The sequence below is a fragment of the Oryctolagus cuniculus genome, chromosome 19, assembly GCF_964237555.1.
Source record: "Oryctolagus cuniculus chromosome 19, mOryCun1.1, whole genome shotgun sequence".
Classification (NCBI taxonomy): Eukaryota; Metazoa; Chordata; class Mammalia; order Lagomorpha; family Leporidae; genus Oryctolagus; species Oryctolagus cuniculus.
In genome coordinates, this window is record NC_091450.1 from 40,872,701 (window position 1) to 40,889,804 (window position 17,104).

The 17,104-nt window shown below is 55.0% G+C and overlaps 2 protein-coding genes across 2 annotated transcripts in view; one reads left to right on the forward strand and one right to left on the reverse strand.

The window, feature by feature from the left end:
- BAIAP2L1 (BAR/IMD domain containing adaptor protein 2 like 1) overlaps positions 1–2,285 on the reverse strand; it is an 87,892-nt gene extending 85,607 nt beyond the window's left edge. Inside the window, exon 1 of the mRNA XM_051839015.2 lies at positions 1,978–2,285. Within this exon, the coding sequence (XP_051694975.1) occupies positions 1,978–2,028 (51 nt within the window). The 5' untranslated portion in view covers positions 2,029–2,285. The remainder of the gene's footprint in view (positions 1–1,977) is intronic.
- Positions 2,027–17,104, forward strand: part of LOC138846888 (uncharacterized protein PF3D7_1120000-like) — a 17,270-nt gene continuing 2,192 nt past the window's right edge. Inside the window, exon 1 of the mRNA XM_070063907.1 lies at positions 2,027–2,302. Coding sequence (XP_069920008.1) covers positions 2,027–2,302 — 276 coding nt within the window. The remainder of the gene's footprint in view (positions 2,303–17,104) is intronic.

The window sequence follows — 17,104 nt, forward strand, 5'->3', positions numbered from 1 at the left end:
CTTTTTAACACAGCTCCACGCACCCACACTGCCGGTGGATTTTTGCCATATTAACCATAAACCACTTCCAGCTTTGATCCCCGCAGGTGGGGGTGGGCAGGGAAGAACCCAATGAGATGGTGGTGAAAGGCTTTTCAGGCTTCCAAACACCTGCGAGCCTGTCAACCCCATCACGCACTTGCATCCCCGCTCAGGCAAGGGGGGCAGCCTTGGCTTCATTTCCCAGATTAAAGAAACGTGTCTGGTGCAGTTGGTTGTTCCCAGCACCTCCACACACACAAAACTGTGACCCTAAAACATCGACCAGGGAACGGTGACTACACCCAGCTAACACTTAGCTTTCAGCACGCCTCCAAACACCTGGGAGCGCCAGGCACTAAGGCACGGATCTTCAGTGCCGGACAATCTTTCAAAACGCAAAAGCGATTCAGACAGACCGTCAATGCTAACAAATACGAGTGACCAAAATGATCAAGTCTACACTGCCTGCCTCCTGCCCTCGTTCTCCGGGTAACGTGACATGACAGAGCGCTGGCATTTGTGGCTGGAGTACAGCTCCTTCAAGGAATCATCATTAAAAGCAAAAGTCGGGAAGAGGTGGGAGAAGGAGCAAAGGTGAGCGCTGAGTATGACCGCCTCTCTCCAGCTGACCTCAGCTCCCAAGAGGAAGGTAAACACGCCGGGTGCCAGGAGGCGGTGGAGGGGGGCGCTCTGGGCTCAGGGGTGCTCCCCTACTCCACAGGAGACCTGAACCCCGTCTCAAATGTGGGAAGATCTGCATTCCCCAAGTCCAGCTCTTCCTTAACTGATAGGCCACTGCGCCCCAAGTCTGACTCCAGGTGGGAGTGAGACGATTTGATGGAGCCACTTGGGCAGCAGCCCCGCCTCCTGCCCCCACTTCCCCAGGATTAAATATTAGCAACCTCAATACAAATATAAGGGTTTAACCTTCAAATTTTTAAAGGCTGCCCTCCATGTAAGAAATACACAAATAAGGGACAGCTTGTGGCCATAGCCGCCGGGCCCCAAAACCGGGCCAACCGTGTCCACCGCATCTACCTCGAAAGTATAATTCATACTGGAAGAAGGGAAATCTTTGGGACTTTAACCGAGATTATGAAAGCATTTTCATACTGTCTTTTTATTCTTATGCAGTAAAAGTCAATAAAGCCCTCTGATTTCAGGAACTCACTCAGACTTTGCAAACTCAGCTGTAGGGTTAGAAAAAAAAAAAGTCTATCAAAATGGCCTTAAATTGCGGCTCCGGATGAAATTTCGAGAACTTTCAAGTCTCACGGCTTCAAGGAGCCCAGGCTGAATTAAAACAAAAGTTGTTTTGTATTCTATTAATAGTAGATGATTAAACACATCTCTTATTTCAACCGGAATTCATTTCTAAGTGCTTAAATTTACCAAACCGGCCGCTAAGCCTATGTCTGCGTCTGGGAAAAAAACAATTCTCTCTAACGCACCAAGTTCAGAGCCCGACCGACAACGCATTCCTCCAACTCGGGGCGACTTTACTAAATCCTCGGGCGCTCGCCGCCTCCCCGCACCCCACAAAGTCGCCGGCCACCGGGGCCGCCCCAGTCTTCGCCCCCTCCCCAGGGCCGGGGGCGCCTCCCCGCACGCTCGGCTCACCCGGTGGAAACCGGAGCCCGGCCCTTGGGTCTCGGAGGGCCGAAGCCCAGCGGCCCCGCCGGCGGGGTCCCCGCCGCCTCCGACTCCCGCAACCGCGGGGCGGGTGGGGGAGGGGAGCGCGGCTCGCCCCGGGCGCCCCAGCGGGCAGGACCCCCCCCCGAGAGAAGCCCCCAGCTCCCCCCCAAAGGGGACTCCTCAGGGACGGCGTGGGCGGGGGGTGCCCGGGCGACCCCAGCCCCCAGCCCTGGCGCCTCCCGGGGTCCCGAGGTCTCCCAGCGACGCCCCCGACCCTCACCGCCCCACCCCTCCGCCTTGGGCCGCGGCCCCCAGCCTCACCCGGTAGGTGCTCTCCGTGAGCCGGTTCACCTCCTCGGGACCCCGCGACATGGCTGCAGCCGCCGGGCCGGCGAGCGCGGGACGACGCGGCGGCGCCTCGTGGTCTCCGGACTCCGGGCGGCGGGGGCGACGAGCCCTCGAGGGTCGGCAGCCGTCGGCAGGAGAGCGCCCCCCGCGCCCGCGCCTGCGTCTCCGCCACGCACACCGCAAAGCCCGCGGCGTCCGCAGCCCGCGAAGAACTGAGGAGAAAGCCGCCCGACGCCGCCGGAGCGAGCGACAGGGGCGGGACCGGGCGGCCCCACCTGAGACGCGCGCGGCGGGCGGAGTGGGCGTGGCCCGGGCCCCCGACTGGGCGGGGCGGCTCCACCTGAGGCCGCCTGCTGGGCGGGGCCTGGCGGCTCGGTGGACGGGACGGCCCAATCGGAGGCCGCCGGAGGGGGCCCGAAGGAGGCGGGAGGAGCCGGGGTGGGCGTGGCCCACGCCAGGCGGGTGTCGCGGGCGGGGCGGCTGAGGAGGCGCCGGCCGGAGGTGGGCGGGGCGGAGGTGAGCTGGCCTGAGGGGGCGGGGCCGCCCCACCTGAGGCGGACGGGGCGGGGCGGCCACAGCGCGCCCTCTCCTGGCGGGTCCACGACCTGGGCCCGGTGAGAATCCTGCGGCTCCCAAGGGCCCTCATGGTTCCTCCAAGTCCGACCTCTTGGGGCGGGGAGGGGGGGTCCCACAGTCCCCAGGTGTGCTTTTCTGTAGTTGAACCGCCCTCCCCCCTCGATGGCCCCCAAAAGGTGGAGGGAATCCCCAGGGCTGGGCTGTCAAAAAATAAATAAATAAATAAACGAATAATCGCTAAGATCTGGTTACTGAACTTTCACTCAATGCCATTCAAAGGACGGTTATGGGATTTGACGACCAGCGGCAGGTTGTCACTCACTGGGCAGGTGCAGGTGCGAGGCTCCAGGGCTCCCTGGTCCCCGCCCCACCCAGGGGTGAGGCAGCTGCTGTCCCCGGGGGCCGTCCCAGGTTGTGCATCAAGGGCGGAGGTGGCCAGACCCTGGGGGTCTGCTTGGTCTCAGGTTCCTGAAAGCGGCTGTCTCTGCCTGCAGTCGCTGCGTCTGTTGTGGGCGGTTGGGCCGTGCGCCCGTCCACGCTGCTCCAGTGATAAAGTTCATTAGGAAATGCACACAGAGACCGTGTGTGGCTCGTGGGAACAGCGAGAGTGAGAAGCCACTGGACTTAGGACGGACATGTGCACACTGGGGAGTCTTATCGGGTTTCGCAAAGACCTGCAGTGCTGGGAAACCGGAATGTTGTGTGTCCCCGGGTTTCAGGCCAGTGCAGTGACTTCCTGCTTCCTTAATAGATTTCTGGTCCTGGGTCTGTGAGCTTCGCCAGCTGGGTTCCGTGTGCCCCCGAGATGCATTTGTGACCTTTGAATCCGTTGCCCATTAGACCCTCCGAGTGTGTCTGTCCATTTCCATTTAAACTTGGCAGTCTCAGCCTTCCCTTTGCAAATCACCTTTTGTCTCGGAACTTGCCCCTGTGCCTTCCGATGAATGAGGTCACTTTGCCCTCTGCTGCCAGGCAGCCATCCAAGGAAGAGAGAGAGAGAGAGAGAGAGAGAGAGAGAGAGAGAATGCAGAGGCTTAACCTTTAAAACTCCACAGCTCATGGTGTGGTTGGGAGCCCACAGACAGAAGAGCGAGACACCATAAGCCCAGCAAGCCTCTCAGGTTAGTTCCTGGACTGTGTGCAGGTCTTGAAACAGGTATATTTGATTATTCTGAATTCTCCTTTAAGGGAATAAGTTCCTGGCTAGGATCGTCCTGTTCTTTTAGAAGTTTTCCTTTTCTTTTTTTCTTAACATTTATTTATTTGAAAGTCAGAGTTACAGAGAAGGAGAGGGAGAGAGAGAAAGAGTGAGAGAGAGAGAAATCTTGCACTCGCTGGCTCACTCCCCAAATAGCCGCAATGGCCAGGGCTGGGCAGAGCCAAAGCTGAGAGCCAGGAGCTTCTTCCAGGTCTCCCACGTGGGTGCAGGGACCACAGGACTTGGGCCATCTTCTGTTGTTTTCCCAGGCCACAGCAGAGAGCTGGATCGGAAGTGGAGCAGCCAGGATTCGAACCAGCACCCACAGGGGCTACAGACGCTGCAGGTGGTAGCTTGACCCGCTACGCCACAGTGCCAGCCCCTAGAAGTCTTTGAGAATGGGTGCTTCTTAGTCTGTCTCTGTTAGGATTGCTGCAGGCTCTGGCCCCCGACTCCAGGCTTGGCCTGTGGGTGTCTGGAAGGTCTGCACTGAATGAGAGAGCAGGGGTGAAGTGTCTGCAGAGGGTGGGGTGTGCAGAGTGAACTGGGCTGGAGCCATTCTTTTTTCTTTTTTTCAAAGATTTATTTTATTCATTTAAAAGATAGATTTACAGAGAGAGAGAGAGAGAGAGGTCTTCTATTCCCTGGTTCACTCCCCAAATGGCTGCAATAGCTGGAGCTGAGCCAATCCAAAGCCAGGAGCCAGGAGCTTCCAGGTCTCCCACATAGGTACAGGGGCCCCAGGACTTGGGCCATCCTCTATTGCTTTCCCAGGCTATAGCAGAAAGCTGGATCGGAAGTGGAACAGCCGGGACTCGAACTGGTGCCCTTATAGGATGCAGGTGCTGCAGGCCAGGACTTTAACCCACTGCACCACAGCGCCGGCCTCAGGAGCTATTCTTTAATATAGGTGCAGAAGGTGGAATTTCAGGAGAATGGCAATGACAGCTGTAACAAAGGTACGGTCAGTCACACCGCGGGGACAAAGGCAGCCACAGGGATGGGCGGCTGACCTGGCCATTAAGACTCTGCAGTGCCTGGCTTCAGTTCCCAGCGCCGGCTCCTGACTCCGGCTTCCTGCTGCTGCATACCCTGGAAGGCAACAGTGATGGCTCAAGTCATTAATTCCCTGACATCCCCGGTGAGAGAGCTTGAGCCCAGGCCTGGCCATTGTATGTATTTGGGGCGTGAACCTCTGAATGAGAGCTCTGTTTCCTTCTCTGTCTCTCAAATAAATTAAAATAAAAAAAAAGTGGGTGAGCTCTCAAAAGGCTGCTTGTGGAGGACTCCTCAAGTGTGTGTTTGGTTTCCTGTAAAGCTGAGAACCCACAGTGCTAGTTGCTCTTGGCCGGTGTGCAGCTCGGAGGCAGGGAAAGTGAATGGACAGAGGGGGTGACTCAGGCTGCCGACTGCTCCCGCCGGCCCCGCCTGGATCTGGGCGTGTCACCTTCCAGGGCCAGGCAACCAGGGGCCCTGCTCCGGCTTGAATCCCCCGCTCCCCGCCCAGATCCTGTTGCTGGAGACAAGGTCGGCAGGACACAATGGCAGGTGACAAGATTTTTGAAAGTCACAACTAGCACAAGCTCTTGTTGGGGGGTGGGGGGGGTTGATGTCTCTCTGAACTTACTGTGAGACCCCCAGTTGAGGTCTCTCTCTCTCTCTCTCTCTTGCTCTAGGGATGCCCAGGAGAATATTCCACTCTGTCTTGTGACAAAAGAGGTCCCTTGCCAGGAACAGTAGATCGGGACAAATTCCTACCAAAAAAGAAATAATCATTGAAGTAGATAAGATGCAGCTTTGCAGTTTTTTTCTTCCTCTGGAAGACTCAAGGTGGACTGGAAACTCATTTGCCTTCCTGTAATGTTTCTTCCTATCTAAAAGGAACTCACTCCTCCAGCTGCCAAGGCCAGCCTGGGGTTGCGGAGTGCTTGACTCCCCGTTCCGTCTGCCTAGAACGTTCTCCTGCCCACCCACCCACCCCCCGCCCCGCAGTCCCCACCCCCTGTGGGGAGCAACTCGGACTAGACTAAGTTACTGGAATTAAGACTTATTCTATGCATCTGCTCTCCCACAATATGGCGCTGGGAGAGAAGTAAACAGCTTCCGCACAGCTACCTCCAGTTCAACCAATAAACTGTAGGACTTGCTCCTGATTGGAGGAGAGCAGCGTACTCGGCGTGTGGGCAGCCGAGTTAGGATTGGCAGAGGAGGACTATAAAGGAGGAGAGAGACGGCATGCACCAGGAACATCTAAGAGGAACATCTAAGGGGAACACCTGTGCAGCCCCCCAGAGAACCGGCCGGCGGTGTGCTGCTCCCCTGCGGAAGTGGGGAATGTGGCCAGGGGGAACCGCCCTTCCACGGAGGTGGAAGGGATAGTAGCCAACCCGGGAAGAACCAGCAGCAAACCCGGGGAGGGCCGAGCAGACGAAAGAACAGCGCAGGGTCCTGTGTCGTTCCTCCACGAAGAGGGGGAGCGACAACCCCCCATCCTCTGGATTGCAGCCCCGCAGAGACTGTCACTTTGGGACCCTCTCTGCCACAGCATTCTAATTCCAATGGAGGCGGAGCCATGCCCCCCCCTGCCCAGAGGTGTCCGGTTCTTAATCCACAGAACAGGGAAGGAAGGTCATGGCCTGTGGCTAAAGGGGCTGACAAATGTGATGTTTGGGGTGGGGGTGGAGGTGGGAGATGGTCCTGAGTGTGACATTGTCACAAAGGTTAGAAATAAGAAGGACATGGGGGGTGGGGGGAGCCGGCCAGAGGAGGAGGCTGCAGTGTCGCACTTTGAAGACGGAGGCAGGGGCGGCCCATCAAGGAGCTGGCAGGAAATGGATCTGCCCTAGGATCCACCTGGGACCCAGAGTCTCTGCAGGAGAATCAGTGTGTGTTGTTTTAAGCTGTTGCAGGTACAGTCATTTCTGATAGCAGCCAGGAGAAACCACTGTGTTGTGTGATTGGGGCCACCGTGAGGGCGAGGGCGGTTTCTGTCTTGGGCATTGCAGGTCGCTCAGTGTGTAGCACACACTGTGAAGGAGATGAAATCATGAGGTAGTTAGGATCTTTTCCTGGGACTGGCGCTGTGGCGCAGTGGGTTAAACCATCATCTGCAGCGCCGGCATCCCATGTGGACACTGGTTCAAGTCCCGGCTGCTCCACTTCCGATCCAGCTCCCTGCTAATGTGCCTGGGAAATCAGCAGAGGATGGCCCAAGTCCCTGGGCCCCCACACCCACGTGGGAGACCCAAATGAAGCTCCTGGCTCCTGGCTCTCGGCTTCAGCACGGCCCAGCCCTGATCATCGTGACCTTCATCTTCCATTTAGTGGAAAAGTTGATGGAATATTAGTATTTATTTTCTTTAAGTGTTTGATAAAATTCACCAGTGAAGCCAGTTGGACCTGAACTTTGTGTTGTGGGGCATTTTACAAATTTGATCTTTTTAGTTGTTGTAAGTCTTTCAACTTTCCTTTTCATAGGGTTGCTTCCCGACGGCTCCTTTGGTTCTTTAATAATTTACAATATTACTTTGTAGTCTCTCCTGGGCAATTCTGTATTTTTCTGAAAAGATTATTTATTTGAAAGGCACAGTTAAAGAGAGATGGAGAGACACAGAAAGACAGAGAGCTACTGTCTGTTGGCTCATTCCCCAAATGGCCACCATGGCCAACCAGGGTTGGAACTATATGAGCCTGGAACTATATCCGGGTTCTCCTACATGGGAGAGAGCTGGACTGGAAGTGGAGCAGCCGGGGCTTGAACCAGCATTCACATGGGATGCCGGTACCACAGGCAGCAGCTTAACCCACTGAGCCACCATGGCAGCCCTTTGTATTATTTTTCCCTCTGTTCTATTTTGTGTGGTTTGGTTTAAATTCCCCTTCAGCAGCCATGGCGGCAGCTGTTTCTCCATCCAGGTGAGTCCATTGCATATTTTTTTCATTGCAAAGTCATTCTTGGGGGATCTTTTTGCTCCGAACGGCCAGGGTTGTCAGGTATTCCTCCAAGAAGTTAGCGTCCATGCCTGCCAGATGCCCCAGGGACCTCATCACAGCCTAGTGTGCACCTGCCCCATGTCACAGGCCTGGTGGGCTAATTTCTCCTAGGATGTCGCCTCTTCCTACTCAAGATCCCAGTCAAACCAAGCTCCCTGGTCCTGCCCTAGGCCAAGACACCTTCTCTGGTGCCCACTTTCTCTGTCCTTGTTACCAAGTGGTCGTCCAGTGACGGTGAATCTCCTGGACATCTGGACCAGTGCTCTCACCACCAATCCCGGGGCCCCCACATCATCCGTCTGCACACTTGGCTCCCTTCCCTCTGCATTTTTTGTTTCTGAGATTCTCTCTCTCTCTCTCTCTCTCTCTCTCTCTCTCTCTGTCTCTTCCAAACTCAGCTATGTATTGAAACACTTTTATTGTAGCATTTTACCCCTCACTTGAAATATTCGCCCCTGGAGGAATTCTGAATTGTCCAGCCTGCCAGAAACCTCAAGACAAGGCCCTCTGCTGGCTCCGCGGAGACCGCGTGTGGATGCTAAGTCCCCCGACAAGGGGGCCGAGTGTCGTGTTTCCATTTCTCCCCGTCAGGAGGTTGGCTGGGGCCAGGCAGCATTCACTTCTGCGTCTGAGTTCTTCACCTTGGAAGTAGGGTACTTGGTCTTCAAGTTACTTCTGATTGTAAAATTCCTATTTTCTTTTTTTTAACCTTTGTCTACCTATCTGGTTCTGAAATCCTTCTTCTCTAGGTGCAAGCTGGCTTCTGGGAGGAAAGGCTGTTTGGCCAAGGCCAAGATAACCTGAACATTCTTTGCTTCTGGAAGGTCGGAGGGGGAGAGACACTGGCCGGCTGTCTGGCTGTTGCTCAGCCATTTGGCTGCACGGAGCAACGGCCCAGCCAGAGCTGTGGAAGCTGATCTGCCTGCCCTATCTTCCTGCTCCCTGTCTTCATGTTTGTTTCCCATGGGAAAGCCTCAGCAGAGAAAGTTCCAGACTTCCCTTCCGTAAGCAAATTTGTTGTCTGCTGTCGCTCCCCCTCTTCGTGGAGGAACGACACAGGACCCTGCGCTGTTCTTCTGTCTGCTCGGCCCTCCCCGGGTTTGCTGCTGGTTCTTCCCGGGTTGGCTACCGTCCCTTCCACCTCCGTGGAAGGGCGGTTCCCCCTGGCCACATTCCCCACTTCCGCGGGGGAGCGGCACACCGCCGGCCGGCTCTCTCGGGGGCTGCACGGGTTCCCTTAGATGTTCCCCATAGATGTTCCCGGTGCATGCCGTCTCTCTCCTCCTTTATAGTCCTCCTCCGCCAATCCCAACTCGGCTGCCCACACGCCGAGCACGCTGCTCTCCAATCAGGAGCAAGTCCTACAGTTTATTGGTTGAACTGGAGGCAGCTGTGTAGAAGCTGTTTTCTTCTCTCCCAGCACCATATTGTGGGAGAGCAGATGCATAGAATAAGTCTTAATTCCAGTAACTCAGTCCAGTCCGAGTTGCTCCCCACAGTCTGCGTTTACCAAACTCCAGATATCGCCCACTTCTGCCAGGGTCCTCTGAATAGCATTTGCATCCTTGCATACTCAGCACTTTTCCTGGGGTTCTAGAACGATTTTACCTCTCACTGGGGGCATTTTCTGAAATGCAGGACTTGGAAAATGCTGCAGCGCCCAGCCTCTCCCCACTGTGAACAGCCCGAGGTGCTATAATTTGTCTTTTTTTTTTTTTTTTTTTTTTTTTTTTTTTTTTTTTTTTTTTGGGCAGGCAGAGTTCGAAGTGAGAGAGAGAGAAACAGAGAGAAAGGTCTTCCTTTTTCCATTGGTTCACCCCACAAGTGGCCGATATGGCCGGTGTGATGCAGCCAGCGCGTTGCACTGATCCGAAGCCAGGAGCCAGGAGCCAGGTACTTCTCCTGGTCTCCCATGGGGTGCAGGGCCCAAGAACTTGGGCCATCCTCCACTGCTCTCCCGGGCCACAACAGAGAGCTGGACTGGAAGAGGAGCAACCGGGACAGAATCTGGTGCCCCAACCGGGACTAGAACCCGGGGTGCCAGTGCTGCAGGCGGAGGATTAGCCTAGTGAGCCGCGGCGCCGGCCCTATAATTTGTCTTTTTAAAATATTATTTATTTGCAAGGCAGAGAGACTTCTCCCACCCACCAGTTCACTCCCCAAAAGCCTACAATGGTTGGGGCTAGAAGCAGCAGCCAGCAGTTGTAATCCAGGTCTCCTGGGAGCCCAATTCCTTGAGCCACCTGTCTCCCAGGGTCTGCACTGGCAGGAAGCCAGGGTTGGGAACTGGAGCCAGGGATGGGACTCAGGCCCTCCAATGCCAGGTACGAGCATCATTGTAACCACCAGGTTCAACACCCGCGCCCACATTCTCCATCTGTGTGCTCTTTAGTTCTCTCGGGACGGTTGAGATCGGCCACACAAGGATGCTTCCCGTGAACCTTGTGTCCTGCATCTTCCTTATCACACACCCAGGTTCGCGTTCACGGGCCCGGTACCACCTCACCACAGCAGCCGCTTTCACACGGGGCCCTAGCATTTCTCCAGAATCTCTTTCCAGAACAGCTCAGAGCTCCCGTAACCTCCGGCTGACTCGGGACTTCCGTGAATCTCTGAGCACCCTACCCTGAAGGCAGCGGATGGATCAGCCCCGAGGATGGGGAATTTCAGCACAAAATGAAAATTTCCATTAGGCAAATGCATACAATGATAAATAATTAAGCAGAACCTTGACTAGCAATTTATATGTTTCTTAAAAAACGTCCCCAACGTATTGACGCTGACAAAGCAACCTACGCATGCTTATAGGAATCAATGCGGGCTCCGCTGAGGACGGAAGGCAGACTTTGGCGTTCTGTTCCTCGTGGCATCCCATTAACATTTCAGCATCAGTCCTGCTACAGTGTCAGGAAATAGGGATCAGAAACTCACCATGCACAGAGCTTCTTGCCCCTCACTAAGAGGCACTGGTCGAGGAAAACATTGCATCCCATTCATTATTTGTTGTATTTAAAGACATTTAAAATCCAAACCTGCTATAGCATTGGAAAGGCCAAAGATACCAAAGGGCAGAGATTCAAAAAAAAAATTTTTTTTAAACGCTCAGGGCTGGTGGTGAGCTTAGAAACAAAATCCAAACGAAGTCACGTGGTTTTCTTATCTTCTGGAAACCAACGAAACACATCCCAGCCCAAGAGACAATGTAAACAAAGGTTTGCTGAGAAAGCTAAAACGTGGAGGGGTTGGGAGCCGGTAGCCCTTCGCTTGGCCTCCGTCCTGGACTGCAGATGTGACGTCCACTGGAGGAGTAGCCACCACTTTCCATCTCGCATGACAGGTCTCCAAGAAGCTGGGATGGGAGGAGCAGAGAGAAGTGCGGCTCTCCATGAGCACGGAGATTTCTGATTTAAAGATTTATTCATTTGAAAGGCATAGTGACAGGGCAGGGAGAGAACGAGCATCCATCGTGGTTCACTCCCCAAATGGCTGCAACAGATAGGTCTGGGCCAGGCTGAAGCCAAAAGCCAGGAACTCCATTCTGGTCTTCCACGTGGGTTGCAGAGGCCCGAGCCCCTGGGCCATCCTCCACTGTCTTCCCAGGTGCGTCATTAGCAGCAGAGTGGCCAGGACTGGAACCAGCAGCTCAAGTCCTCCTAAGGGACACAGGCAGTTGTCCCTTAGATCTGTTCTGGTGTTGGTTGCAGCACCCTTCCTGGGTACCGAAATCCGTGGAAGCTCAAGTCCCTTCCATAGAAGGTATCAGTACCCTGTATATAACCTATGCAAGTGTCTCTCATAATTTGAGTAATCTCTGGATGACTTGCAATACCTAACACCATGCAAACGCTATGTCAATAGTTGTAATGCTGTATTTAGAGAAAAATGACATGTGCACTACACATACTGTCTCTCTCTCTCTCTTAAGATTTATTTATTTGATTGAAAGGCAGAGTTACAGAGAGAGAGGAAGAGAGGTCTTTCATCTGTTGGTTCACTCCCCAAATGGACACCACGGCCAGGGCTGGGCCAGACCAAAGCCAGGAGCCTGGAACTCCATCTGGGTCTCCCACGTGGGTGGCAGGGTCCCATGTACTTGAGCCATCTTCTGCTGCTTTCCCAGATGCATTAGCAGGGAGCTGGATCAGAAGTGGAGCAGCTGAGGCTCAAACTGGCACTCATGTGGGTTGGCAGCATTGCAGGCAGCTTAACCCTCTGTGCTACAATGCTGGTTCCCATAGATGCTATCTTTCTTTGCATGTATTTCTTCAAAGATTCATTTATTTATTTGAAAGGCAGAGGCAGAGAGAGAGAGAGAGAGAGAGAGAGAGAGAGAGAGAGAGAGGTCTTCCATCCACTGGTTCACTCCCCAAATGGCTGTAATGGCTGGAGCTGAGCCAATCCAAAGCCAGGAGCCAGGAGCTTCCTCCAGGTCTCCCACATGGGTGCAGGGGCCCAAGGACTTGGGACATCTTCCACTGCTTTCCCAGGCCAAAGCAGAGAGCTGGATAGGAAGTGGAGCATCCGGGACTCGAACCAGTGTCCATATGGGATACTGGAGCTGAAGGTGGCAGCTTTACCCACTAAGCCACAGCGCTGGCCCCATAGATACTGTCTTTGAATATTTTAGATATGCAGTGGGTTGACTTCTTGGGTGCAGAGCCCACAGGTGTGGAAGGCTGACTGCATTGACCTTAAACTCAGAGAGAATTTGAGATTGTGTTGAATTCGATCTAGTCAAACACAGCGTATCTTCAAACGAAAAGATCCAGACGGTGAGAAGGGACTTGTTGAAAGTCCTTACACTCGGATTTTTCATTGTGGGGATGGCCATATTTTGGAATTAACCCCAAAGCCCCAGAGACTGCGAGATTCGAATGTGATGATGGAGACCAAAATGGGAAACCACAGCGAAGGTTGCAGCTGCCCTGGAAGATGGCCTGTTGTCTGGGAATCTGTCTCCTTCGGCCGCTCTCCAAAAGTGTTTCATTTCACTTTTCCAGAAAACTTCATTTTACACCCACTTTTTCCAAGATACAGGGTATAAAGCTCAGGATCGTTTTTTTTCCAAGTTGGCAAACAGGAACCTTGTGAAGAGGAATCACCCACCTTGCTTTTGAGTGAGTCGTTGCAAAGTTGCTCACACAGCAACGTCTGCAGACGTCCCTGAGCGGGAAAGTTCTCTTACAGCATTTTGAAAAAATGGTTTATTTATTTGAAAGGCAAAGAGAGAGCAAGTGAGAGAAATCTCCCATCTCGGCTTGAGCCGGTTGACTCCTCCAATGCCCATAACAGCTGGGGCTGAGCCAGGGAGCCCGGAACTCCATCCAGATCTCCCACGTGGGTGGTGGGACCCCTCACCGCCTCCCAGGGTGCGCATAGTTTTCCTCTGCACAAAGAGATGAGATTCTAGCAGTTTACTGGTATCACAAAATGTCGCTCAAAAAGTCCTTGAGTTTGATAACATTTGGGTATTTGGCACTAAAGATACAAATTAGCTCCAGGCCAAAGCCAGAGCCAGGAGCCAGGCTCTTCCTCCAGGTCTCTCACGTGGGTACAGGGGCCCAAGGACTTGAGCTGTCTTCCACTGCTTTCCCAGACACATTAGCAGGGAGCTGGATTGGAAGCAGAGCAGCCGGGTCTCTGAGTGGCACACGTTATGAAATGTTGGCGTCACAGATGAAGGCTTTACCCGCTATGCCACAGTGTAGACGCTTCCAGGCTGGTGTAAAAGGGACATCAGCTACAACAAGAAACCACCATCCCAATGCACAGTGGCCCTGGGCTACCCGGGGTGACTCAGAGCAAGTCACACGGTGTCCCAGGGGCCTCTTCTTCCCTGGGTCAGCAGCAGCGGGGTGGTTAGTACTCCCCAGGGCCCTGAGGGGGCACAGAGACCCATCACTTCCCCCCGGGTGCTTCTCCCGGGATTCGGCTGCCGACCCCGCCACCAGTGACCTCTGCTCCTGGGGCTGTGTGGCTGGGCGTGCTGCCCGGGGCGGCACCTCCAGGCCCCCCCCTTGATTTCCAGCGGTCCACAGCTGCTGTGGCTCCTACTGACCTTGCTGGGATGTTCTCTCTCCCCAAGTCCTGTGCGATCCCCCCCCCCTCCCCACCCCCAGGGCTGGGCCTGTGCGAGTGTCTTTCAAGCTGCCTTCAAGTTCTGATTTAATTTTGTGAGCCTGTGATTGACCTTCCACAGTCACAACGGAGAAGCAGGAAGCCAGAAGCGGGGGTCACCTGCCCCCGGGGGTCACTTGTGGAGGAGGGCTGCTACAGGGAAAGCCCCGGGGGCCCGCAGAGATCTCAGCCGCCTGATAGATTCTTCCCCACAGGGCTTCTCCACCTTTCCCAGACACTTTTCCCACCACCACCACCACCCCTGCCTTTTGAAACCTCTGCTCCTGATTTGGCTGCCGTGCACCCGGACAATCAGCAAACCCTCCCTCGTCTTGCTGTGTGTCCCTGGCCTCGGCCACGACATTCTCTCACGTGGGGTCTCTCCCCGTTTCATTTGGGAATGAGATTCGGGGAGCTCGGCTCCGCATGGCCATTGATGGAGGTGCTGAGTGCGGTGGGGGTTTGGGGATCTGAGACGCCCCCTCCTCCCTCGGCAGCCCTCCTGCATCTCCCCAGAGCTGGGATCCCCAAGGAGCAGGGTGCGGCCAGAGCCACATTCTTGCCTGTCTGGGTGGGTCCCGCTCTGATTCACCTTGAACAGCGGCTCACCCTTGAGTCACGGCCAGCAGGCAGCCCAGGACGGACGTGACGTCATCGGCAAACACAACCAGTCACCGATACAGGGACGGCTCTGTTTGCCTTGGAGATAGAACCTCGACTATGGCAGGGCCCGGCCCGCCCGGGAGGCGAAGGTCGCCAGGCCCAGGGGGTGTCCTTTGGTGCTGTGACGCGTTGGGGTGGGAAAAGTCCCCTGGGATCATCCTGCAGCTCTGCCACCACGGCTGTGGGGGAGCAGCTAGGTCCCTCTCTCCCCCCTCCCCCCCGCACCGTCAGCCCCCTGCCCCCCATCATCAGTCTCTGCCCCCGGGTCAGCCAAGATCCTCACTGGGGCTGGATTTTGCCCTTTTCTCCAGGGCCGTGTAATTCTGAAGGATGCAGCAAGAGCGCAGGGGACTTCCTTTTCCAGGAGCGATGAAAAATTAAAGACGCAAAATTAAAGACGCTCTGGGCTACAGTCGCCACCTGGGTCCTCAGGTGTGCGCTGAGCTGAGCTGCTGCCTGTTTTGTCCACTAGATGGCGCACTGGCTGCACGGATGAGGGCGCTGCTCCTCCCGCCTTGCAGAGACTGTTTGCCAGCTTGGAAAACACCTGTTCAGTTGACCGCCCACATAGGCTCCCTGCCTGGGCGAGGAGAATGAGCCACAGAGAGAGGGGAGATGATTTCCCAGTCACTCTTTACGGATGCTGGCTGTGGGTTCTGGCCTTGCTCCCGGCATACCCAACCTTCTGTTCTCCCGGATCACTTGTTCTTGATCTGGCTTGGGGGAACCTTTGAAAGCCCGGAGAAACCTATAGGACCCTTCTTGGAAAGTTTTTTTTTTAAAAATTACCTATTGTATTTAAGAGGCAGAGAGAGAGAGAGAGAGATACAGAGAGACAGACAGACAGACAGACAGACACACACACAGAGATCTTCTATGCACTGGTTCACTCCCCAAATGCCCACAACAGCTGGAGCTGGGCCAGGCTGAAGCCAAGAGATCAGAAACCAATCTGGATCTCCCACGTGGGTGTCAGGGACCCACGTACTCAAGCCGTCACCTGCTGCCTCCCAGGTGCACATTAGCAGGAAGCTGGAATCCAAGCTGAGGCAAGACTCGAACCCAAGCACTCTGATGGGGCTTGTGGCACCCTGACAGGCTCATTCCCAAGAGTGCTGGCCACAGGAAACCTTGACACTGATTTCCTGAGCCCTAAGGAAGGCATAGGAGCAGATCCAGAACCTCCGTGTAACCCGCTTGTTGTGTGCCCACTTGATGTGGGGTTTACGTCGAACCCCTGTCCATTCCAGACGTGAGTGTAGTCATGTGACACATGCATTCTCTATGTACTGGGCACCCACCACGTGCCAGGCACCGTTCTGCGCTCTGTTTTCTTGCTTTTGTGGACTCCATTCTACACAGTCAAGGTGGCCAGGCGAGGAGCTTCTCTCGAAACGTCTCCAGTGCTGTCCCTTCTGGCGCGTGGAAGGATTTTACTTCCCGGTGCCCTTGTGGTTGTGGCAAGCCACATAACCAGTTCTGGCCCTTGAGCTGTGAGAACTGATGTGTGACTCCCAGATGTTGCTGGTGTGAGGTCCCCCAGAGCTTTCCTGGTGCCCTCAACATGGGAAACATTAGAAGTTGTTGGGGCCAACATTATGGCATGGCAGGTAAAGCCACAGCCCTGGCATCCCATATAGGCACTGGTTCCAGTCCCGGCTGCTCCAGTTCCAATCCAGCTCCCTACTAATGGCCTGGGAAAAGCAGCAGAAGATGGCTCAAGTGCTTGGGCCCCTGCAGCCACGTGGGAGACCAGGAAGAAGCTCCTGGCTCCTGGCTTTGGTCTGACCCAGCTCTGGCTGTTGCGGCCATCTGGGTAGTGAATCAGTGGATGAGCAGGGAGTTGTATCGAAAGTGGAGCAGCTGGGACTTGAACCAGTGCCCATAAGGGATGCTGAAAGTCAGAATTGTACCAAAAAAAGAAGGAGAGGGAGAGGGAGAGGGAGAGGGAGAGAGAGAGGGAGAGAGAGAGAGAGATCCTCCATCTGCTGGTTCACTGCCCAGATGGCCCCAATGGCCAGAGTTGTGCCGATCCAAAGCCAGGAGCCAGGAGCCAGGAGCTTTTTCTGGGTCTCCCACATGGGTGCAGAGGCCCAAGAACTTGGGCCGTCTTCTACTGCTTTCCCAGGACAAAGCAGAGAGCTGGATCAAAAGTGGAGCAGCCGGGACTTGAAGCAGCATCCATATGGGAGGCCGGCACTGCAGGCGGTGGCTTTAGTGGCTATGCTACAGCACCAGCTCCCTGGGTCTTTTCTTAATTGCAGCATAGCTGGGCCTATTCTGTCTGCTACAACAACAAACAAAACTCCCATGGATTGCGAGCAGATTCCAGCAACAGGGAAAGGGAGAAGTTGAGGAGGATAAGGATAGGGAGTGGGGGAGGGGCAAGAAGATTAGAGCCGATCAGGATGAGCTTTGTTGAGAAATCCACGTTTGGACAGCGAGCGAGCCCTGCAGGGCTCTGGGGCACAGAGCGTGGCAGGCTGGGGCAGAGTGAGGGGAAGCCAGGCACGTGGCAGGGCCTTGTGGACACATGAGGACTTTGCCACACTC